This window comes from Vitis vinifera, chromosome 16 (genome assembly GCF_030704535.1).
Source record: "Vitis vinifera cultivar Pinot Noir 40024 chromosome 16, ASM3070453v1".
In the NCBI taxonomy this organism is placed as follows: domain Eukaryota; kingdom Viridiplantae; phylum Streptophyta; class Magnoliopsida; order Vitales; family Vitaceae; genus Vitis; species Vitis vinifera.
In genome coordinates this window covers 7,630,615-7,657,240 of record NC_081820.1, presented here as the reverse complement: position 1 = coordinate 7,657,240, position 26,626 = coordinate 7,630,615, and the positions used below count along the sequence as shown (strand labels likewise).

At 34.2% G+C, this 26,626-nt stretch overlaps 1 protein-coding gene across 1 annotated transcript; it reads left to right on the top strand.

Annotated features, from left to right (window-relative positions):
• Nucleotides 1-3,342: 3,342 nt before the first annotated feature.
• Nucleotides 3,343-8,516, top strand: LOC132255283 (anther-specific proline-rich protein APG-like). The gene is made up of 2 exons (XM_059743356.1): nucleotides 3,343-3,735; nucleotides 8,505-8,516. Exons 1-2 carry the CDS (start codon nucleotides 3,343-3,345, stop codon nucleotides 8,514-8,516), a joined length of 405 nt encoding a protein of 134 aa, XP_059599339.1.
• The last annotated feature ends 18,110 nt before the right edge of the window (nucleotides 8,517-26,626 follow it).

The following is a 26,626-nucleotide window of genomic DNA, read 5'->3' as shown; positions in this document are numbered from 1 at the left end:
CTTGGGTGAGTCCTACTCAAGTGGTACCAAAGAAGTCAGGGATCACAGTGGTTCAGAATGAAAAAGGAGAAGAAATTACTACACGCCTCACTTCAGGTTGGAGGGTGTGTATTGATTATAGAAAGTTGAATGCTGTAACCAGGAAATATCATTTTCCATTGCCATTTATTGACCAAGTGCTGGAGAGAGTCTCTGGACATCCGTTCTATTGCTTCTTGGATGGGTATTCAGGGTATTTTCAGATTGAAATTGATGTGGCAGATCAGGAAAAGACTACTTTTACATGTCCATTTAGAACATATGCTTACAAGAGAATGCCTTTTGGTTTATGCAATGCACCTGCTACATTTCAAAGATGTATGTTGAGTATTTTCAGTGATATGGTGGAGCGAATTATGGAGGTTTTCATGGATGACATCACCGTATATGGAGGTACATTTGAGGAATGCTTAGTTAATTTGGAAGCAGTTCTTCACAGATGCATTGAAAAAGACCTGGTGCTCAACTGGGAGAAATGCCATTTTATGGTACGTCAAGGAATTGTCCTTGGCCATATCATCTCTGAAAAAGGCATTGAAGTTGATAAAGCAAAGGTGGAGCTTATTGTCAAATTACCATCCCTAACAACTGTAAAAGGAGTAAGGCAGTTCCTTCGCCATGCAGGGTTCTACAGGAGATTTATAAAAGGTTTTTCAAGTCTTTCAAAACCTCTTTGTGAGCTGTTAGCTAAGGATGCTAAATTTATATGGGATGAAAGGTGTCAAAATAGCTTTGATCAACTGAAGAAATTTTTAACAACAACTCCAATAGTGAGAGCCCCTAACTGGCAACTACCTTTTGAACTGATGTGTGATGCCAGTGACTTTGCTATAGGAGCTGTGCTTGGCCAAAGGGAAGATGGGAAGCCCTATGTGATTTACTATGCAAGTAAAACACTGAATGAAGCTCAAAGGAACTACACAACTACAAAGAAAGAATTGTTAGCTGTGGTATTTGCTTTGGACAAATTTCGTGCTTATTTAGTGGGGTCTTTCATCATTGTCTTTACAGACCATTCAGTCTTGAAGTATTTATTGAAAAAGCAAGATGCAAAAGCATGGTTGATTAGATGGATTCTTTTGTTACAAGAATTCGATCTCCAAATCAAAGATAAGAAAGGAGTGGAGAATGTGGTAGCTGACCACCTTTCAAGGTTAGTTATAGCACATAATTCCCATCCCTTGCCTATTAATGATGATTTTCCTGAAAAATCACTCATGTTCCTAGTGAAAACTCCTTGGTATGCTCATATTGCTAATTATTTAGTAACTGGTGAAATTCCAAGTGAGTGGAATGCACAGGACATGAAGCACTTCTTTGCCAAAATTCATGCTTATTATTGGGAAGAGCCCTTTCTTTTTAAGTATTGTGCAGATCAGATCATAAGGAAATGTGTCCCTGAAGATGAGCAGCAAGGGATTCTATCTCATTGTCATGAAAATGCATGTGGAGGCCACTTTACCTCTCAGAAAACAGCCATGAAGGTATTGCAATCAGGGTTTACCTGGCCATCTCTTTTTAAAGATGCCCACATCATGTGTAGGAGTTGTGATAGATGCCAAAGGCTTGGAAAGTTAACAAAAAGAAATCAAATGCCTATGAACCCCATTCTAATAGTTGAGCTATTTGATGTATGGGGCATTGATTTCATGGGGCCTTTCCCAATGTCTTTTGGTAATTCTTACATCTTGGTGGGGGTGGATTATGTTTCTAAATGGGTTGAGGCAATCCCCTGTAAACAAAATGATCACAGGGTGGTTCTCAAGTTTCTTAAAGAGAACATTTTCTCAAGATTTGGGGTGCCCAAAGCCATAATCAGTGATGGAGGTGCTCATTTTTGCAACAAACCTTTTGAAGCTCTGTTATCCAAGTATGGAGTAAAGCATAAGGTGGCTACACCTTATCATCCTCAGACTTCCGGGCAAGTTGAGCTAGCTAACAGGGAAATAAATAACATATTGATGAAAGTGGTGAATTCCAGTAGAAAAGATTGGTCTATTAGGCTTCATGATTCATTGTGGGCATATAGAACAGCTTATAAGACTATTCTTGGCATGTCTCCCTATCGTCTTGTCTATGGCAAAGCATGACATCTCCCTGTGGAAGTTGAATACAAAGCTTGGTGGGCAATAAATAAGCTGAACATGGACTTGATCAGAGCCGGAGAGAAGAGATATCTAGACCTTAATGAGATGGAGGAATTAAGAAATAATGCTTATATCAATTCCAAAGTTGCAAAACAGAGGATGAAGAAGTGGCATGATCAACTAATCTCCAACAAGGAATTTCAGGAAGGGCAAAGAGTTTTACTGTATGACACAAGACTCCATATCTTTCCTGGGAAGCTCAAGTCAAGGTGGATAGGGCCGTTCATTATTCACCGAGTATATTCCAATGGAGTGGTGGAATTAGTGAATTCAAATGGCAAGGACAGCTTTAGAGTCAATGGATATCGTCTCAAGCCATTCATGGAGCCATTCAAACCAGAAAAGGAGGAGATCAACCTCCTTGAGCCACAAAAAGCCTAAGCAAAGAAGGGTTTGCTGGACGTGGTTTTACCATAGTCCAAAATTTTTTGTAAATTTTGTAAATTTTCAAGTTTTTTCCATACTTTTAATCTTAGTTTTTTATCGTAAATCATGTTTTTATGTGTGTTTTAATCTTTTTGAATGATCCCAGGTGGGAGAAATTGCAAAGAAATTGAAAGAAAAAAAATCGGATCGAAATCGGAGCAAAAACAGAGTGAAAACAAAGCAAAAACAGAGCTCTACGAGATTTCGCAGCCTAAAGAAAACTTCTGCAAAAAGAGCATTTTGTTGCCAAACCATTCCGCAACACTTTGGGATTCTTTGCGAGAATTTTCGCAGCTGCGAAGGCGAGTTTGGCACACGAGTGCCACTTCGCAGCACAGGAACCCCCATTTCGCAGTTGCGAAGCGGTAAAAGCCCAAATTTCGCAACAAAAGTCCCATTCCGCATGGTATTTCGCAATTGCGAAAGCGATTTTGGCACACGTGTGCCACTTCGCAGCACAGTTACATTCATTTCGCAGTTGCGAAATGCATTGCGAAGTGGTTGCGAAAATGACATTTTGCTGCGAAATTGGCATTTTTCTGCGAAACTTAAATTGACCCTTAGTCTTCCGTTATTACTATATATACCGGTCATTTGAGCTGCGAAAAGGGTTTCAAAATCAGAGCGCGCCATTCTCGCAGGCTGTTCATCTCCTTCCTCAAGCCTCACCGCGCAAGCCTCCGGTCATCGTCTCCGATCATCCATTCCGGCCAACTTTCAGCAACCCGAAATGGCGCGAACCAGAGGGGCCAAGTCTTCCTCTCCTTCAAGCCGCAAGAAAAGCCTGCGAAATAAGCCAGTTCCAGATCCCGTTTCTGAGCCTTCGCAGCCAAGAGCAGTTCCTCCTCCGGTGAAATCCGCGCCGCTAAAGCCTCCGGCGAGGCGTTACCTTACCAGGTCAGGGGGTCGGCCGCTGCAAAAGAGGCCTAGGGTTGAAAGCTCAGAACCCATTGACTTGACTGAACAATCTCCAGAGCCTTCGCCGGTTCCAACTCCAGTTCCCTCGCCAGTTCTGTCGCCAGTTCCATCTTCAGTGCCATCTCCGGCACTGCAAGCAAAACCACAGGAGCCTCAGCCGCCACTTCCCGAGCCCCAAATTCCATCTGAAACAGCTCCGGAAGAAGTAATCAAGCGGCCAATGCTAACTCAGCCCCCAATTGAGGGAAATTTGGATTGTAGAGCTCGACCATTCCACTCCGAGCTATGCTTTGACATAGCCGCATTCCGATTGCAGTCGAAGCTTGCACAATCATTCAACCTGCTGAGGAGATACCACATGGAGCACCTACTAACTCCGAGAGACTTTTTCTACCCCAGGGTAGCCATGGATTTCTATCAATCCATGACAACCAAACAGGTCAGGAATCCAAGTTTAATTCATTTCACTATTGATGGGAGGCATGGCATATTGGGAGCACGCCATATAGCTGAAGCCTTGCAAATTCCCTATGAGCCAAGCCATTTCGATGATTTTAGAGCTTGGGCCAGTCATACTGAGCTAGAGATGGTGCACACCTTGTCCAGAGGAGCTGCCACGCGATCACATTTGTTAAGGGGGGAGCTTCCTCCAATCATGTTTCTGATTGATGCATTTTTGCGTCATAATCTCTACCTACTGCAGCATTGGACTCAAAGAAGAGGAGTCCTCTTGGAAGCCCTGTACAAGATGTCTGAGGGATTTTTCTTTGGGCCTCATCATCTAATTCTGGCAGCCCTTCTCTATTTCGAAGAGAAGGTACACAAAAAGAAGCTTCAGAGGGCTGATACCATTCCCCTCCTCTTTCCAAGGCTGCTTTGCCAAATTCTGGAACACTTGGGGTATCCTTCTAAGCCTCAGCTGGAGCGCAAACGCATTTGCCGTGAGCTATTTACTCTCGACAAATGGAACAACATGACAACTTATAGAGTTGACCAGCCTGAGCGCCCACAGCCAGCTGCTAGGAGAGCATCCCCACGACACATACCTGAGGGTATAACAGTTGCTGCTCCTGCCATTCCCAAAGCTCCACCAGCTGCTTCAACCTCATCTCAACCATCCACTTCAGTTGAACCAAGGATGACCATTCCCATTTCTGAATACAGAGAGTTGTGCCGTTCATTGGAGACCCTCACAGCATCTCAGAGCAGTCTTGCTCAAGAGATGGCAGCCATTAAAGCATGCCAAGAGCAGATGTTGGCCACTCAGGCTCAACACACTGCCATCTTAAGGTAGCTCCAGCTTCATTTCGACCTGCCACCAACTGTTGAGCCCTCCACTTCTACCACAACAGTGCCACACTCTCATCCAGCAGAGCCTTAGGCCCCATCTGAAGCACCAGCTGAAGAGGCAGACCCATCTGCCTAGCCCCAGCACCACCCACTCATCAGAATATATATATATATATATATATATATATATATATATATATATATATATATATATATATTGCTTTTCTTTTATGTATTTCATTTTTTTTGTTGGAAAGAAATCCCATTATTTTGGTACTATATTTGGGATTGCTTGTATTGTTTTTCTTTTACATTGTACTCAAATGGATTCAAAGTAATACAAATTTAATATTTCTTGTTAATAGTTAGCATTAATTTATCCTTATTTCATTTTCTCACATATTCTATTCTTTTTGAAACATGTGGTTTCTCCAATCAGTATGCGAAATTGATATCACTCAAGAGGTACCACTTCCTCCCTTTAATTACAATCACTCATATCACATTGAGGACAATGCTCAATTCAGTTGGGGGGGGATGAGGAAGGAAGTTATGCTAAATTAAAGGAAGTATGCTAAGCCTTTTTAGTAATGCAATTATTTTGGTAAATTAGTTTTAGTTTTTGTTTTTTACTCTTTTTACTCTATTCTCCATGAATCTTGAGGAAAAAATTTCAAATTAAAACAGGAGAAATTGAACTGTTGCTTTTCACTTGACTTAGAGTATGGATTATGCTCACTAAAGTGGTTCAATTGTTGAATCTTCTATTGAAATTGAATTTAGTTCTTCCACTTTAAGCTATCCACACACTGTGCACATTAGATTCCGTTTATAAGATGAAAAGCTATTTCCCTCTTGACTTAGGATAATTTTGGGACTTGGTACATTTGACCTCATTTGATAAAATTGAAACACCCTGCAAAAGGCCAATGAGCCATGAAATAAAGAAAGTTGTTTGCTTGCCTTAAAACCTGAGCAAGGTCTGAGGGGTATATGGTGAAAATCTTTGAAGCCTGGTGCCCTAAGCCTTAATTGGTTGGGAGTCGCCGACCTCAATGCTCGTTACAAGGGTGGATAGGTGGAGTTAGCATATGGTAGGTGCTTGGGTATTAGAAATTCATTCTCAAAAGTCCGGGGAAAAATCCGAGGAGTTAGTGGTTGAAAGATCCTTAAAACTTGATGCCCTAAGCCTTAATTGGTTGGGAGTCATCGATGGACCCCCATTACATGGACAATTCAGAAAGAGTACCCCATAAAGCCTCTTTAAAAAAAAAAAAAAAAAAAAGAGAAAGTGTGTTCTTTCTTTATTGATTTTGGTCAGTTTGCTAAGTGTTGAAAAGAGATAGGTTGGGGGGGAGATTAGTTTACCATATTATTCTCGGAAGCTAAGGAACCAATACACATAGATTTTTTAGGAAGAATAAAGTTTGGTTCTTTGAAAGTGGAAATGATTTTAAAACTTCAGTTTGCATAATGCATTCCCTTGATTGACAATGTTTAGCATAGTTTGTTATAACTCTTGTTGAAATTTGGGTTTGTATTTCTTTAATGTTTCATGAGAGAATTAGATCATCATGCCACTTGAGAATTGTTTTTGATCAGCATGATGTTGTAAATTTTAGTATAAGTTGCTTTTTATTTTCATTTTTCTCTCCTTTATTGCTAAGGGACTAGCAATATGTCGGTTGGGGGGAGTGATTACTACTCAAAAAGTGCTATTTGATAGCCTATAATTAATCCTTTTAAACACTTTTGAGTAGTAGTTTTGGCCTTTTAACTCAATTGGCATGTTAAGGACCCTTGAAAGCAATTTTAATCACTTTGTGTAAGTTTTGGTGTTTTTGTTAGTAATTTGATCATCAAAGAAATTCAAGATTGAGGAGAATTATGAGGAATCTTGGGCAAAGCTTGGAAGTCATTTTCCAAGAGTAAATCCGGAATGCAAGGAGAAAAAGTAAAGAGAATCTGCCATGAAGCATATTCTTGATAACAGTCGTAGCAGCCACTTTTGGAGCACTTTATAGAGTCCAATTGATACATATTATATACCATTTCAAAGCTCAGGAAGTCAACAATCCAATGCTTCAAACGGTGCTCAATTCGGAGTTGAAACAAAGAAGTTACAGCCATTGCAAGCCAATCACTCCAAGCTGAAGGAAGCATTTTGCAAAGTGTTGCGAAATCACCCTTTTGTTGCGAAGTGATTTCGCAGCCTTTTTGTACAGTATGGTGTATTTCCTCCTGAAGTAGCCCGATATATGCCGCAAGCTGGAAGCTGGGAACCTCAAGATGGAAGCCAACTTCGTAGCCCTGCGAGAATAGCTTTTTGCTGCGAAGTGATTTCGCAGCCCTTCTTGAGTGTCTACGAAATCTCGCAGACACCATTTTCTCTTGCGAAATGGTTCCTGGAGCATCCTGATATTTGCTACCGACATTTGGAGATATTTAATATTAGATTTTTGTTGTCTAAATCCCAAAATACTCCTTGTAAGCCACCAATTACAAGATTCCTTAGCTTTTAAGTTAGTAAAAAGAGAAAATATCTATGTAATAATTAGTTTTATATTATGTTCATATAAATACCTCTCGGGAGCCTGTTCTCAGAGGAGATATCCTTTTTGTAAAGTTTTGGGTAAGCAAGTAAAGTTCAGTTCTTTGTATTGCCTTACCTTCTCACTTTGTATTATTTATTTCTTACTAAGTTATGCACTCTCTGAGGAATTTTCCCCAGAGAATGAGTAACTAAACTTCTAGTTCCTTGGAGCTAAGGTTGCCGGGGAAGGTTCCAAGTGCAAGAATGCAAAGCTTTGTGGTTTTAGCTAGTAATGAAGAAGAAGTGAAATCCTTTAGTGATTTCTATGTTTTTAGTTAACTTAAAACACCTTAGAGTCATCTGGGCCAACACTTGGTAAGGCAAGTGATTTCCAACCATGGAAATGCACTAGTTTACCCCTTGCGAGCCTCTGGGAGGTGACTTTAAGGTAGGATTTTCTGAAATTGCCAACACTTGGCAAGCTTTTGGACTCCAAGGAGACATCCATTAGTTATCTCTTGCGAGCTTGAGAAGGGAAGTCCAAGGTTAAAGATCACCTTGAATGGTTAAGGCTTAGTGAGAGGCTTGAACCATTGCAAGTTGCATCAGTGAGAGAATTAAAGTTGAAATCTAATTAATGGATGTATCTGTATAAAACCGGTTAGAGAATTGACTATATGTTGAATCTCTAACGCGAGGAAATGAACCATCTGACCAGAGCTATGTCTTTTGCATGAGGAACCACCCCAATGAACCTAACTCTCCAAGGAATGTTTTTCTTCCTAAGTTATTCCCATTACTTGTTTTGTTAGTTAGTTTAAATCTAAATCTTTACCAATCAAAGTTTGTATTTTATTTCTTGAGCTAACCTTGAAATGAAACACTACCAATTCACTTTGAAGTGATATCATTGATAATTTGGAAACCCTTCCCAGTGAACGATCCTAGAGCCGCTATACTATAGTAGCTTTTTCTTTGCTACCCTAGTATATGGTGTAATAGATTATAAATTTTGTTGATTACTCCCTCAATCAAGGAGCACCAGCTGGACACGAATCAGCTGAGACACCAATTGGGCATGAATCAAGTCTTCCCTCCTATTTCTTCATGTTGCAACAATTGTTTCCTTATGTTTGTGCTGCTCACTTCAGAGCGGGGTGTGAGGGGTTCTTTTTTTTCCAACTTTCAAAGCAATGATCTCTTCTTCCAAGCTCTTGACTTTCTCCATTAACATCCTTTAACATTCCTCCTCTTCAAGAGTTTTTGTGGGTTTTGGTGTGTTGAAGAATTGTTTGGGCTTTTTTTTTCCACCTTTTCCTCTAACTCGTCCAGGATGCTCTAATGTACCCAATGCTAAAGTGAAGATATCCTTTTGGCCAACACATGTGATCTTCCCTTCCTCAACAGCCTTTGTCAACTCATCCTCCAAAAAAATATAAGATACTTCAAAAGTCATATTAAATAAAATAAAAAAAAACAAATGAAATTGATTAAAACTAAGTATAGGTTTGACAACTTACAATCTTTTCCACTACAAGCCTCGTAACTTCATCATATTCACCTTTTTTCAATCTTGCTAGCTTCCACAAGACCCATCTATCCATAGGTTTCCTCGAACCTGTCTTTTGCATCTATCAAAAAACAAAAAAGTGAAGTAATTAAACTTTACAAAAGTAAATGTCCAACAAAATAAAATATACTAATTCAACTTACCAATTCTTCTTGAAGTCCTGCATATCCTTTCCTACTCACTCGATGAATATAAACGTATTTTGCCTTCCTTTCTTTTCCTTTTTTTGATTTAACTTGAAACTCTTTTGACAACCTATTAGCCACTAACTCTCTCCAGTCTTCAATTGGAATGTAATTATATTCAGTTGGTGGCTGCAAAAGATACTCGGGCTTATCCTTATAAGGCAGGATATACTCTTTTGTCAATCTGTGCCTGAATGGCCTAAAGTTAGTCCCAATGGATGATATGACGTTGTTTTTTCTATTCTCATCAACCAAGAATGCACCCTAAAATATAAGATCTTGATTATTTACACAAAATAAAGGAAAATAATTTCATTAGATTACTACATACTTTATAAGAAGATATTGATTATTTAATAATCATGTCAGTCTACACAAAATATAGAAAAATAATTTCAATAGATTTCTATATACCTTAACGCAATCCCATAATTTCTCCTTCAATTCCACAGGCACTACTCTCCAATCAGTATGATAAACTGGCACCATGGTTCGTGCAAACACACCCATGTATGATACAAGCTGTACATATCCCTCACCCACTCCCTCACCATCATCATTATATTGAATGTCAATTTTCAGTCCTTCACTTCTCTTTTTAGCAATTTCAGGTTTTAAAGTTGGGCCTCTTAACCTTTTTGGTGAAGTAATCTTCTGTTTTCCTTCCTTTTCATCCATCTACATGACAATCAAAAGAATATGATTAATCTCATAATACATACATACATATATATATATATCTTACATTCAAAAGTAAAACATGATATTTTAATAGTTACCTGCTTTTTATCTCTTCTTGGAGCCATCCGTAAAAATATAGGACTTTTCTCCCAAGTTCCCAAATAATTCAGAATTAGGCAATAATAAAGAACACTTGAAAATGTATCTCAACTAAATCTAAAGAAATTAGTTACGAAATGATTTCATAAGTATGAATAAATCATTGTTGTACAAACTTTGCAATACATGAAAATTAATCTTAAATGTTGATAATGAAATATGCATAAAATTAATAGGCTAATCTATTGCTAAACCTCAACAACAACATATCATCGAGTTTAAAGAAAATTACCATGACTTATCTTATAAACACACACACACACACACACACATTCTACCATTATAGCTTAGTTAAATTACATCTATTTTAGTCACTACTGTTATAAGGTCCTAATTGGAATGCATGTTTCTAGTTAGGATGCAATACTCATAAAATGAAGTTTAAGAGTGTGGGTTGAGGATGCATTGCAAGGTGTTTGATTTTCCTACTATTAAGCATATAAGTATTAATCATATGTAATGAGATGTGGTTGCCTTAACTTTAATGATTCTAGGATACATGGCTTCACTTACACAATATTGAGGATGGAGTAATGTCACTAATAGTTAACAATAATAAACCAAAGACTACATTCGTTGAAGTAAAATAAATTGAAGAAGATTTTCTCTAAATTCACATAAAGTCAAAAATCCACCAAATTCACATTAATGAAACTTTATTTGAATTTTTTAAAACTAATGTTATCAACTTGATCAATTATCTCTCAAAAGTTTTGTTCTCTAGCATAAACAAGTGACCTAAAACAAAGGAAGGAGCAAGAAAATAAAAATTATGGTATTCATACACCGTTTCAATTGGAAATAAGAATATTCAACTATCAATTAAAACATATTTTTCCATTGTTAGATGACTCCTAACGAAGATCAACTTCATATAAGGTAGGTTGTTATTATGTTTACAGTTAATTCATATATGTTATTTATTAATGTTTCAAACCGGTTCATTATGGGTTGGTGGATTCAATCTATCTTCCCATAAAACCTTTTGCTTTGTTTTGCATAGTACGTAGTTTAACACTTTGATTTAAAGTTTTTAATTCAAATCTATGGAAACCTTCAATGCAATTACCCCTTAAATTATTTAAAAGTTGAATCAATATGAAATAAGTGAGTAATGGCTTTATCTTGTCTAATCTTAAATTAAACATACAATATCAACATATAAGCAACATTTATTTAACTACATATCAATTAAGCTCAAATGAAAGTTCAAACTATTCAAAATATATAAATATGATGCTAACTACATTTATTTAGAATAGCTTAGCAAGTATATAATAATAAAAATATATTTGACAAGAATAAAATAAAAACATAACATTGTTGAGCATCATATTGTATATTAACAATAACTCAAAAATCACATAATACACTTAGTAATCACAATCACAACCAAAAAAAAGTATTAAGCTTAATTTTCAATCCAAATCCCCTCACAATCAGTACGCATACAAATTTCATCATAATCTTCAACTTCATCAAAAGACTTAATATTAGGCATCCCATTCGCAAATGGGTGATGCTCCATACAATTGTCGGCTATGTTGTCATCACCTTCTATGTCAAACAACTCCATTTTTGGCCTTGATAATACAATAGACCATCTTGGATCAACTTGATCTTCTACATAAAAAACTTGTTGGGCTTGCGTTGCCAAAATGAAAGGATCTGATTTATGTCCTATCTTGCTCAAATCAACTAATGTAAAACCAAGCTCATCAACTTTGACACCATTCTTGCTATCAACCCAATCACACTTAAAAACACAAATGCTAAACATGTTATAATCAAGGTCCCATATCTCTATGATAATGCCATAAAAACACATGTCACCAAGCACAGGATTCTTATCTTTGGAACTTGCAATTTGCATGGTCGATGCCACAATACTAACACCACTATTTTGGTTGACTCGTGCCTCATCACGGTTCTTGATGTGGTAACGACAACCATGAATGATATATCCAGGGTACGTAAGAACTTGTTGTCTTGGTCCTTGTGCAAGCCACTTAAGTTCCTTTTCAATAGGTTCTTTCTTACTTATGTCATCTGAAACCTATAAGGTTCATTAATGATATGTAAGTTAATGTAATTTAAATTTTGTAAGCATTAAATTTTAAGGGGAGTATGAATAGTTTCATACCTTTTTTCTAAGCCAATGACTAAATGTGCGCACATGTTCATCCTCTAGCCACTTCACTCTCTTTGATTGACGAGGATATTTTGTCTTCAAATATTTCATATGTTCACTATCAAGCAAAAATAGGCAAGTCATGGTTTGTATAAACATTAGTTAAAGTTTTAAAATCATTTATTCACATATATGACACTTACTCAATAAACGGTTTTACAATGGTTGTATTTTGTAGAACATAATGATGTGCTTGCTCCACCAATTTATAATCATGAATAGTTATTGCACGACCACCAAGTAATGGTTTCCCACATTTCCATTCATCTTTCATAGTATAAGGAATCCCAATTGCATCCATGCCCGATAAATACTCTGTACAAAACTCTAAGGCTTCCTCTGCGATATAGCACTCAACAATGCACCCTGCTGGACGATTATGATTTCGAACATAACCCTTGAGGACTTTCATGTACCTTTCAAATGGGTACATCCATCTCATATACACTGGTCCACATAATCTAACCTCTCTTACCAAATGCACTGTTAAATGAAGCATGATGTCAAAGATGGAAGGTGGAAAATACTTCTCTAGCAAGCACAAAGTCACCACTATGTCCTGTTGTATATCATTCAATCTTGACACATCCACCACCTTTGCACAAAGTGCATTAAAGAAAAAACACAATCTTGTAATGGCATATCTGACATGCTTAGGCAACACGGATCTTATTGCTACTGGTAGTAGTTGCTACATAAGTGCATGATAATCATGGGACTTAAGACCATTAAGCTTTAGCTCTTCCATGGACACAAGGTTTCTAAAGTTTGAACAATAACCTTCTGGAACCTTCAAATCAGCTAAAGTCTGCAATACTATTTTCTTCTCCTTTCTACTAAGAGTATAGAATGCAGGAGGAAGATAAGTTCGCTTCAACCCAAACCTTGGTGCTAAGTCAGGCCTTAAGCCCATTTCGAGAAGATCAAGTCGAGACTTTACTCCATCCTTTGTTTTACCTGGAATGTTAAGCAAAGTTCCAATGATGCTCTCGCAAACATTCTTCTCTATATGCATGACATCCAAGTTGTGTCAGATATAAAAATATCTCCAATATTCAAGTTCAAAAACTATAGACTTCTTTTTCCAGCAACTTGTCGGATTAGCAAAGGATTCACATTGTTTAGCCTTTTTTTTTTCCCCCATGAGTTATGAATCATATCAACCTTTGTAAATATTTCATCTCCAGTAAGTTCTTTTGGAGGTAACCTAAACTCTTGTTCACCATTAAATGCCTTCTTTTGCTTTCTAAATGGATGGTTGCATGGAAGAAATCTTCTATGCCCGGTGTATGAGTTTTTATTCCCATGTTTTAGCCAATGTGAATTTGTTTCTTCACCACATATTGGACAAGCATAATATCCCTTAACGGTGAACCTAGACAAGTTTCCATATGCAAGGAAATCATTAATCGTCCATAACAAAATAGCCTTTAATGTGAAGAACTCTTGTTGATGTGCATCATAGGCTTTCACCCCTACCTCCCACAATGTTTTCAAATCATCGACTAATGGTGCCAAATAAACATCGATATCCTTACCAGGTTGTCGTGGTCCTGATATTAGTAAAGATAACATCATAAATTTTCTCTTCATGCATAACCAAGGGGGAAGGTTGTAAGTTATTGTGAGAACAGGCCAACAACTATGCCTACTGGTCATGGAGCTATGAGGATTGATACCATCTGCTGAAATGGCAAGTCTAAGGTTCCTACAATCCGAAGCAAATTCAAGCCACATTTGGTTCACTAGTTGCCATGTTGGGGAATCCATTAGGTGTCGAAGTTTACCATTATTTTCTCTTTCTTGTGCATGCCATTTTAGGTCTTTTGCTATTTTGGGAGATTGAAACATCCTCTTAAACCTAGGGATGGGTGGGAAATACCACAACACTTTTGCAGGAATCCTCTTAGTGTTTCTTGCCCCTGCCTTGTTTACCTTCCACCTTGACATTCCACAAGTAGGACATGAAGATGCTTCATTTAACTCATTCCTGTATAGTATGCAATCATTTGGGCATGCATGTATCTTTTTGTATTCCATCCCTAATGCATTCAATGTTTTCTTTGCCTCATACATGGATAAGGGCATCTCATTGTTGACCGGTAGCATATCCCCTAATATTTGGAGTAAATCTGAGAAGCTTTTATCTGACCACCCATACCGTGTCTTCACATTGTACAATTTAACTAGTGCAGAAAGTTTTGTGAACTTTATACAACTAGGATACAAAGGTTTTTCAACATCTTCAAGCAATTTTTTAAATGACATTGGGTCTGTCATAAACTCATCTTCTATAGCATGAACCATTTCTACTGTACTAGCAACGTCACCACAATCCATCGTGTCATAACGTTGTGCCATTTCAGTTGGTTGGCTACTAGTAGGACCTGCTTCTCCATGCCAATACCATGTACAATAACTCTGGTCAATTCCATTGAAAACCATATGTTCCCGAATATTGTTAGGTGTATGATGTATTAAGTTTCCACATCGCATACAAGGACAACGAATTCCACGTTGATTGGGACAATGTTCTAATGCAAAATTAATGAAGTATTCAACTCCTTCCTCGTACTCCCTTGACATTCTATCTTTAGACATCCAACTTCGATCCATTCTATGATTCAAATACACAATGAATTAATCATGAGGAATTTTAACATTAGAATCAACTTGTTAAGAGTAAGGGCTCTTGCTCCATGCATTAGACCTTTTTTTTTGTCTACAAAAGCAATTGTTTTAACACTTTTGAAATGTTAATGTTGTATCATATATCAAAAGGATTCATCATGTAATATATCCATGTTGTCTACAAGTATATGAAAGTGGGGTAGTTAATTATAAAAATTTTCTTATTCAATTCATGTCATTGTAGTTAATGCCACAAATTATCAATTTAAAATTTCTATTACTTCATGATATTTCATCTTATTAAATACATTTAATTTCATTAGGTATTGAACCAAAGTAATAAATGTGGTTCTCTTATAGAATTATGATCCTATCTAGTTGATGTGCTACCATGCAAATGAGAAATAAATATATCTTACATTTGTTTAAGTCTTTATTCACTCTCGAATCGTCAAAGATAATTTATTATGCATATTTCTGTAAAATTAAAATAAAATTATATATCAAAATATTAAACCAAGAAACATAATTAACTCTCATGATTCTATCTTGTTAAACTAATATCAACTTATACTACATGTCTTATGCATTTTAACATCTCCAACTTCCTAGTTTAGGTGGTGGTTCCTATCCCATATAGGAATACATAATCCCTACATGTCAACAACTATTATGTTTTGTTTCATTTTAGAAAAATTTCGGCAGCATTTCCCTATAGTTCTCCAAGTACACAAAATGGAGAAGGCATATTATTCAGCCTTGTCCAAATATGCACCAGAGAACAAAAGGAACGACTGTCGAAATTTCTAAAAAATGAACCAAGCATAAGAGCGTAACTTCAAAGATATTATGTTTTCCTTATATTGTCCAATTGGACAATTCAAGCATCATTTGTAGAAAAAAATAGTCTCATTCACATGCTAGACAAATTTAGAAGTTGTCAACTTCAAAGTTGTTCATCAATGAACCATTTTCATTCTTTGACAACTTAAATGTCCTTAGCATGTAATAAGAGAATTTTTTGTCATACAAGGATGCTAGAATGGGAACTCTAATGTTTCATGCATGAACTTATTTAAATCCTATCTAAGTATCCTAAACACATTAAAATGTAATACATTTAAATCATTTAACATATTTGTTATTTGCCTAGTAGAAGAAAAAATAAATATATTTACTTGAAAACTCATGAGTAGGGAAATTTAATTAGACTTGGCAACAAAAAAACAGAAGTTAATACTCAAAATATAAATCATCAACTTCATAGGCAAACCCATACATAGATGATAATGTAGGCCATTTAAGTTTCTAAAATAAGCAATATTCTTTACAATACTAATGAGTAAGTTAAATAATAATAATAATATGTAATAACAATGAGCCTTTGTCCTTCGAAAAAAAAAAATTAGAGATAGTAATATTTTAAAAAGAAAATGTCAAAGAATGTGGAAATTCATAATGAAAGGAGTTTAGTCTTTTCATAACATATCCCTAATCATACATCATATAATTTTTTTTTTTTGGATTTAGTAGGTCACAAGAGTTGTTGATTCTTATGAGGTTTAAGGACACAAAGCATATATTAGTGTTATTGACAAGTTGAATTAACCACCAATTTGATACAAGCTATTTTAGTGTTGGAAACAATAGAGATCTCGTTTCTTTGAATGGTTAACTCTACTTGATCCACATTATATAATTGCTGAAAGTTTTGAATACCACAAGTGATTATTTAACAGGAAAGAGAGTTTTCTTAGGCAATATCCCAATAGTTATGAAGTTCATTGCTCTTTTTATGGCATCCAAACATGGTTTCTAGACTTGAAGACCATATGATTTTGATATATATACCATTAAAAAAAATTGTAACTCATTAAATAACCTCACATTCAATGGAATCAAATTAAATCCAAAGTAAACCCACCCACTAGACCAAATCTACTAACCACCTAATAACTCAACTGCAAGTTTGATTAGTTATGTTCATTTTCCTTTTAAAAAAATGAAGTATTGAGAAGTTAGAGTTTCATTGCAAAGTATAGAGAGAGAAAAACCGGAGAGAGTAAAGAATCACCTTAACAAGACTTGTCCCTTGAAATTGTCCTCTAGTGATTGAGAGATTAAAAAGCTAACCCATGATTAAGAGGACCTGCATTTTTGGTACAAGGAGATAAACTTTTAAACAACAAATAGAACATCAAAGGGAAAACAATAGCTAGAATAGGCAAAAGCTTTTTTTAGATGCAGACAAACTTGTTAACTACGTACAAATAGAACATCAAATGGAAAACAGTAGCTGGAATAGGTAAAAGCTTCTTTTAGATCTTTGAGTAGAGAATGAAGAAGGAGATGGAAAAAAAAAATCCTTATGTCCCTAGATTGAATATCTTTAAAGCAAACAAATAGTGTGGAAATGAGTCATCAATGGAGGAAAGTGCAATAGATGAAGAGTTAGAAATATGCATACTAAAATTTTAATACTTTGAAACTGGCACCTGAACTAGTCTTTGATATTTGAGAAGGAACATCACCAATTTCCATTAAAACTCTTAGTTCTTTTTCCCATTGTTTGTTGGTTTTTTTCTCATCTAGGTTTCATGTTTCTTATTGTACTTTTAGGCTAAAAAATAAGATCATCATTAAGTACCAATGCAGTTTGAGAAAGGTTTGCTTTATTTCTATAATGGGTTGGAAATTTTGGACCATTATTACATAGCAATAAAATATTTTATAATGAATTTTGTAATAAATACATTAAAATTATAAAATATCCATTTTAATTTATTTATGATATTCACTTATAATCTTTTTCTTTCAATAATTTTAGAAGTTTCATATTTCATGTTTATCTTTTTTATAGATACACATTTTTATTAATAAATAATTTTACCATAAAATTTGTCATATTTTTTTAATACAAAGTTTTTTCATTGCTTTCATAATAATTCTAAATAAAATACTGTTTTAATTCATTTATAAGAATTATATTGAATCTATTTAAATATTTTATATGAATTTATATTAAAATGAAATCTCTTTTAAATTAAAGTGACTTAGTTTTGGATTTTACTTTCTGTCATTATTAGGATGTAAGATACAAAAATTAACTTTATTTATTCTATCAATTTAGATTCAAGCTTAAGTCATATTTATAAAGGGGAAAGTTGTGTTTATAGGCTTCCATATGATAAATATATGGTTTTGAATTTTAATTTCCGAAATTACCCTTAAAGCTTCCCACCGGAAAAAAAGTTTTTTTTCTCTTGGGGTTAGAGGTCTCCCTATCGGAATTTTTTTCTCTCTCTCTTGGGGGCGCACGGCAGATCCAAGATCCAAAAAACATGGGGAGCAAAAAAACAACAATTTTTTTGGTTTTCCTTGGGGGTTTTGCAAGAATTTTCTCGGAAAGCAAACGAGGATGGGGTGGGGCGGCGGCAGAAAACGAATGCGAGAGGGGGGAGGGGGGGGGAAGGAGAGGGCGGCAGCGACGGAGTTGAAAACACGGGAGCAAAAAAAAAGCAATTTTTTTTGTTTGCATGGTTCCCGAAAAACGAATGCCGGAGAGTGGGGTGGTGCAGCGACACTTGAAAACACAGGAGCATGCGGCGACGACAGATCTAAAGGTCTCTTGAAGAGACGAGTTCCATGGAAAAAAATATATATTTTTTAAAAATATATATATTTTAAAAAAAATTCCCAATTTATTAAAAAAAAAAAAAAAAAAAAGGAACTCGTCTCTTGAAGAGACGAGTTCCATGGGAAAAATAAGAATTTTTTTTAAAAAAAATATTTAAAAAAAATTCCCAAATTTTTTTTTTTTTAAAAAAAAAAACAATTCCTCAAGGAACTCGTCTCTTCAAGAGACCAGTTCCATGGGAAAAAAATTCCCAAAAAAAATAAATAAATAAAATAATTCCTCAAGGAACTGGTCTCTAGAAGAGACGAGTTCCATGGAAAAAAAATATTTTTTAAAATATATATATTTTAAAAAAAATTCTCAATTTATTAAAAAAAAAAAAAAAGGAACTCGTCTCTTGAAGAGACGAGTTCCATGGGAAAAATAATAATTTTTTTAAAAAAAATATTTAAAAAAAAAATCCCAAATTAAAAAAAATAAAAAAAAAAAACAATTCCTCAAGGAACTCGTCTCTTCAAGAGACGAGTTCCATGGGAAAAAAAAATATTTTTTTTAAATATTTAAAAAAAAAAAAAAAAAAAAACAATTCATCAAGGAACTCGTCTCTTGAAGAGACGAGTTCCATGGGAAAAATAATAATTTTTTTAAAAAAAATATTTAAAAAAAAATCCCAAATTAAAAAAAATAAAAAAAAAAAACAATTCCTCAAGGAACTCGTCTCTTCAAGAGACGAGTTCCATGGGAAAAAAAAATATTTTTTTAAAATATTTAAAAAAAAAAAAAAAAAAAAACAATTCATCAAGGAACTCGTCTCTTGAAGAGACGAGTTCAATGTGAAAAAAAATAATTTTTTTTAAAAAAAATATTTTGAAAAAATAATTCCCAAATTAAAAAAAAAAAACAATTCCTCAAGGAACTCGTCTCTTCAAGTGACCAGTTCCATCGGAAAAATAATAATTTTTTTAAAAAAAAATTCCCAAATTAAAAAAAATAATAATGATAAAAAATAAAAAATTTCTCAAGGAACTTGTCTCTTGAAGAGACGAGTTCCATGGGAAAAAACATATTTTTTTAAATATTTAAAAAAAATTGCCAAATTAAAAAAAATAATAATGATAAAAAATAAAAAATTTCTCAAGGAACTCGTCTCTTAGAGAGACGAGTTCCATGGGAAAAAATATATATATATTTTTTTAAATATTGAAAAAAAATTCTCAAAAAAAAAAAAAAAAAAAAAACAATTCCTCAAGGAACTCGTCTCTTCAAGAGATGAGTTCAAAGGGAAAAAAAATAATTTAAAAATATATATTTTGAAAAAATAATTCCCAAATTAAAATTAAAAAAAAAAACAATTCCTCAAGGAACTCGTCTCTTAAAGAGACGAGTTCCATGGGAAAAATAATAATTTTTTTAAAAAAATATTTAAAAAAAAAAAAAAAAAACAATTTCTCAAGGAACTTGTCTCTTCAAGAGACGAGTTCCATGGGAAAAATAATAATTTTTTTTAAAAAAATATTTTTAAAAAAATTCCCAAATTTAAAAAAAAAAAAAAAAAAACAATTCCTGAAGGAACTCGTCTCTTGAAAAGACGAGTTCCATGGGAAAAAAAATATATATATTTTTTAAATATTTAAAAAAAAATCCTCAAGGGAGTTCAATGGGAAAAAAAAGAATTTTTTTTTTAAAATTTTGAAAAAAAAATTCCCAAATTTAAATAAAAAAAAAAAACAACAACAATTCCTCAAGGGAACTCGTCTCTTCAAGAGACGAAGAGACGAGTTCCCATGAAAAAAAATATATTTTTTATTTAAATTCCCAAATTTTAAAAAAAAAAATTCCTCAAGGGTTCCATGAAAAAATATATATATATATATATATATATATATATATATATATATATTTAAAAAAATTCTCAAATTATTAAAAAAAAACCAATTCCTTAAGGGAACTCGTCTCTTCAAGAGACGAGTTCCCTTGAGGAATTGTTTTTTTTTTTTTTTTTAATAATTTGGGAATTTTTTAAAAATATATATATATATTTTTCATGGGAACTCGTCTCTTGAAGAGACCTTGAGGAATTTTATTTATTTTTTTATAATTTGGGAATTCTTTTTTTTTTAAAAAAAATCTCTTCAAAAGAGACGAGTTACCTTGAGGAATTGTTTTTTTTTTTTTTTTTTTTTAATATAATTTGGGAATTTTTAAAATATATATATATAAATTTTTTTTTTTTTGAAGAAACGTGTTCCTTGAGGAATTTTTTTTTTTTTTTTTTTATGGAAACTTGTCACTTTGAGGAATTGTTTTTTTTTTTTTTTTTTTTAAATTTGGGAATTATTTTTAAAAAAAATATATATTTTTTTTCCATGGGAATTCGTCTCTTCAAGAGACGAGTTCCCTTGAGGAATTTTTTATTTTTTTATAATTTGGGAATTTTTTTAAAAAAAATATATTTTTTTCATGGGAACTCGTCTTTTCAAGAAACACATTCCCTTGAGGAATTTTTTATTTTTTTTATTTTTTTTAAAAGTAATTTTTTTTTTTAATTTTAGAATTTTTTTTCATGGGAACTCGTCTCTTAAAGAGACGATTTCCTTTTTTAAATTTTTTTAAAATCGTCTTTTGAAATTTGAAAATACGATTTTGGTTTAAAAAAAAATTTATCTGTTCACCCTCTCTCCTCTCTCCTAGGTGGCAAAAACTACCGTATATTTGTAATAACTTCTTTTACTACAATAATTTAAGCATAACTTTTTTAAATTACCATACTATTGAGAAAAGTCCCACATTCTCTTAGGAATTGAGCGGGGGTTTCTGGCCCATTCAACTCTCTCTCTAACTTTCTATCTTTGTCGCACAAAATTCTTGACTTCTAATGGAATTTTTCTATTTTTTACTCCATGGCTATGGGAAGAGCTCTAGCTGCAACCCAAGTTCAATTATTTTTTGGATTGGGCTTTGCTTGGTCCACTTCAAAGCTGATCTTTAAGTGGGGTTGGGGCTTTTGCAACTCGGGCCCATTTGTTTGGTGGATTGGGCACGGGAATGGTCAGTCATATCAGTTTTGATGAAACTAGGACACACATGAAGCTTCCCAAAACATGCAGACACGTTCACCATTCTTCCTGAATATGGAAAAAAACCCTCTGAAATAAGGGGAGAAACCACCCAGAAAGTTTCTTCCATTAATAAGAAATGGGAATACCATTGTTTCTCTCCTGATTGTTTCGAAAGATAATATTCCATTGTTGGAAGTCATATCAATGGTAGCGAAACCAGGACAAAAACAATGGACGTAGAAACAGGGATACAATTTAGCAATGATCCTTGTGTTTATTGACAGCTTGCCTTGGAGAATAATATGCAGATGTATGAGTTGGCCATGTTTTGGCGTGTTGTGATGTACGTGTGAGGATGCGGCGCCTTGAAGTGTAAGTGGACAATTTGTATTTCATAAGAAACAGGTCATTGTAAATGAGATCAATGCGCCGCCCTTGACCAGATGTGGAAGCCTTGAATGAGTGTTCAGATTGAGTTTCCAATCCCATGTCCTACCCCGTGGAATTTCTTTATTAAATAAGAACTGTTTGCATATAATGAGATGAATAATACATGAACATTCCAAAGTAAGAAATGAGACTGGTTTCCTAGTTCTTACTTTTAAAAGGATTATCAATTTCACACAGACAGCTAAAGTTCATAATTATTACACCAAATACAAGAGAAATTTCAGGGACACGTGACTATATTCTGCCAATTTTACCCTTATTTTATTTCAGCTAAATTTCACCTACATTAGTTAAGACTTCTTACAACTACATTTGACATGCTAAACTCTACATGTGCTAGTTTGCAAATATAACATTCCTATAGCTTTTCTTGAATTAGATGGTTTATTAGGGTTTGGAGCTTAATATGGAGCTTGAGGAGGATTGAGATGAATCCATGAATGTTAAATCTGTAGCCAATAACCGTCTATTTTGTGGGTTTGGCATTTTTTGCTGTAGTATTCTGCTAAACTCACGCTCATATGTTTGGATGATCCCATGAGAAGGTTGACAAACATATTTTTTGGTTGTCATTTCTGGGACTTACAGTTGAATGGTCCCGTTGGAGCATTTATGAGATTTTGTAATTTACTCAAATAATTTGGGGCAACTTTAAACTGCCGACAAAGACATTTATTTAGGCATATAATTTTTATTATCCCACCAAATGTCCCTCTACTAGTAGAAATTCTGAAATGGTATTATGTAACTGGGGTGCAAGTTGCAGAGGCTATTTAAGTATTAGGCACAAATAACACCAAATTGTTAAATCTAAATATCATTATAAATGATTTGTCCATGTGTGACAAAGACCACTGACTGCATACATTTTACATGCGTACATTATTATGGTTGCAACAATAAACAAAATAAAAGGAAGTCATGTTACATTATTTAATAAATGTCATAAAAAATGCAAAAAAACAAAAACAAAAAAAGCAAAAACAAAAATTAAAACCCTATAAAGGATATATATTTGCATGGAGAATAAATATCTAATTTAATAAATTTTCATAAAAATTATTTTTACTTTTCACAAAATTTTTAATGGTGCCTATTGTCTTAGGATTTTCTTTCAAGTTGCTTGTAGATGGGAATGGGCCTAGATAGAATTAAAAGAAAAATAAAAGAATTAAAAGAAAAAAAATGAGAAGTGAGATTTTCAATATTTACTAATATAACCTTGATAGATTTATTAATAAAATTAGATTGACTTATAAATTATTTGTCAAGATAGCTTTTACCAACCTTGACATAAAAATATTTTAACTCTATATATTGACTTATAATTTTTCTATCAAGATTGTATTACTATAAATTAAAGAAAATTTTAGTAAATTCCACATATGTCATTATTGCCTTTATTTAGATACCTTTACATATGAATATATTAATTTTATATTGACTTATAAATTCTCTGTCAAGATTGCATCGTCATAAGTCATGGAATAATCACTGGAATTCATATATGTCATTATTTCTTTTAACTAAGTTTTATGTCATAGTTGCCCATTTAAATAAAAGATATTGACATATACTACTTTAAGTAAAGATAATATATGTTAACAATGACCCTTTTTCTTGTAGTGAATATATATATATATAACATAAAAGGAAATTAAATAAATAATTCCCATGGCCTTAGGAATCTTATTCTAAATTTGGTAATTAAAATTTGGATAAAATCTAAATTACCAAAATAGCCCTACAACCAAAGACAGGATAAGTGAACAAAGAAAAACCCAACGGGACCCATTGCCATAAAATAAAAAAATAAAAAAACCAAAAAGAAACCCAAAAATTGAGCCCAAACAACTAAAAACAATTTAGCTCGAACTCAATCTCGTAATTGAATGCACTTTGTGTAGCCTTGCTTCCATCGCCCATATCTCTCTCATTTGAACTTTGAATTGCAATTCATTTGAAGCATTGGATTCCTAACTTCCTAAGCCTCAAAACCATAGGTGGCTTGCTCTAAGAAACTCACGAAAAGTTATCCCAATTTTGAGTTAAAGTTGACGTAATTTTGCTGCCATGGATCTCAAAACAAGAACTTCCAAGAATCTTTCTTTTTCCTTAAATCACCATAGGAACTTATGAAAGAAACTTCAAGAATCCTTCTTTTCTCTTAGGTCACCATAGATGGATACAAAAAAAACTAAAATTTTTACAACAACAAAAAAAAAATACCTATGCTCCTTTAATGGAGCTTACAACCCATCTATTGAAAAGAAAAGATTTTTACAATCAAATAAATATCATATATCCCTTATGAGGTGTACAACCCAATCTAGAGAAAAAAAAGTCCAAACATAATTATAATCATCATACATTTAACAATAACCATCACACATTCATCCCTGAGGCCATGAGATGAAAAAAATTCCTTGCAAAATAGAGTTAGCATAGCCTAAATTAGATCTAACACGCAAAATCTTATCCTAGGGCTCTAATACCATTTGTCAGGAACCCTAGATTTCTCCATTCCCTTACCCTAGATCGTATAAGTGCATGCAAAATTACCCTAGACCTCTAGATCCTATGCAATAGAAGAAGAAAAAAAAATATCATATTTTTGTAATTCTATGATTAAAAAAGAAATCTATTAGAGGACTTTAACTTTGATTTATATGTTCCTAAATCAATTATGCTCGGTTAAGATGAATAATAATTAATCTGGAAATCTCGTACACCTAAGATCTTCCGCCCGATTACTCGAACCACGATCTTGGCACTCCAAAGTCTGGGCCTGGAAATGAGGATCTCTTGGCTCTCACTATCTTTCTCTTTCTCTCTAAAGGTGGAAAAAAAGTCTCACTCGAGGTTATGGAAACCCTAGCCCCTATGGGGGTATATTATAGGGTTCCCGACTAGGCTTAAGTGACTTGAGCCCACCAAGGCTTGGGTTACTTAATCTAACCTAAAATGGGTCATAATTGATTAATTAACCACATAAGGCCATCTAATTAATCAATTAGCTAAATTTAGAGAACTTTTTCACTATCCTTTGTGCAAGCTTGCGTAATTACCAAAACACCCTTATGAATAAGAATGAACCAAGAGCCAATTTGACCCTCATAAATAGTGTCATCATGGTATATGAGCTCAAAGCAGGGACCACTGGGACCTATAGGAGTATTGGCTCCCTTAGAATCCAATTTTGAAGTTGATTCAACATGCCACTAAAGATAATCAACTGCACTCCTGTATCCTATGTAAATAACAATGAGACGAAGCTTGGGGTTATTAGGATAGAGCTCTTAAAAGCATAATATGATGTAATAAATTTGGAATTCGTTATTTATTTAATGATCCAGTTTTACTTTTATTTATCCTTATTCCATGTATTATACTTTGTGAGCATTCTTACCTACATCTTTTGCATTGTACGTGACTTAGGTGCATTAGGAGTTGCATAAAAGATCTAATTCATGGGTTCCTTACAAATAGATGACTTGTTCACAATCGATTCATGGGTCTAGGTAACTTATTATAGGTTGTAGTGCACCACCTCCTAATTGGAGGGATGGTTGGTCTTGGTTATCGATATGGGTTTCCCATGGTGAGTATACTAGTGTGTATGGTTACACATTGGACAAGACCTATGGTGAGTCATGACTTAAGGTTATCAAGTAGCCATGACCTCACCAAGCTACTTCATTATGTTGTTTCTCAACCTTGAGAGAATATTGAGCTTGTGCTAAAGTTAGTAGTGGCTTTGACCTACGGGTGAGGTCATAAGCTGATTATATATTCCCTATGGATTGGGTTATTATTGATGAAAGCCAATAAATAATAAGTATTCTCAATAGAGACACCATGATATTTTATGGGATTGAGGGGCTTAAGTGACATGAGCTCACATAGGCTTGGGTCACTTAATCTAGCCCAAAATGGGTCTTAATTAATTAATTAACCCAATAGGGCTTACTAATTAATCAATTAGCCCAATTCAAGGACCTTTTTCACTTACCCCTATGCAACCTTGCGTAATTACCAAAACATAAAAGTGAACCTAAAGCCAATTCGACCTTCATAATCCATGCCAACAAGGCATATGAGCTCAGAGCGAGGACCATTGGGACTCATAGGAGTACTGTCTCACTCAGAATCAAATTCTGAATTTGATTCAACATCCTACTATAGAGAATCAACTAAACTTCAGCATCCTATGTAAATAACAATGAGACACTATGTGCTTGGGTCAATGACTTGCTATCCATTGTGTTCAATTTCCCCATGAACTGGTGTCAATAATCTAACAAGGTAAAAACTATAAGCCTTTTAAGACTACCTCTACTATCCTTAAGTTACATATCCTTATATTGTGTAGTCAACTGACATGTCTTAGCTCTCAAAGAGTCTATGTCTAGTTCCACTTAAGGAACTGCTATGGCCATAGTTTCCATGAACACACCTCATTTGGATCACCCAAGGGGACTCTTTAGGAACCCTATAAACACCCTATAGGGGTTAGGACTTCCATCACTTTTGTCTTTCATCCTCCCCACAAGAAGTGTGCCAAGAACAAGGTTGAGTCATCGGCCGGAAGATCGTGGGTTTACAAGACTTCGAACAACTTCAAGATTGTCTTCAATACTTGGAATTTAAGGTTTGGGAACATCTAAACCTAAAGGTTAGTACTTAACCCTAAAATATCAATTTTAAAAA

Coding starts and splice junctions, on each gene's coding strand:
- LOC132255283 (XM_059743356.1), top strand. CDS start 3,343: ATGGCGCGAACCAGAGGGGCCAAGTCTTCCTCTCCTTCAAGCCGCAAG.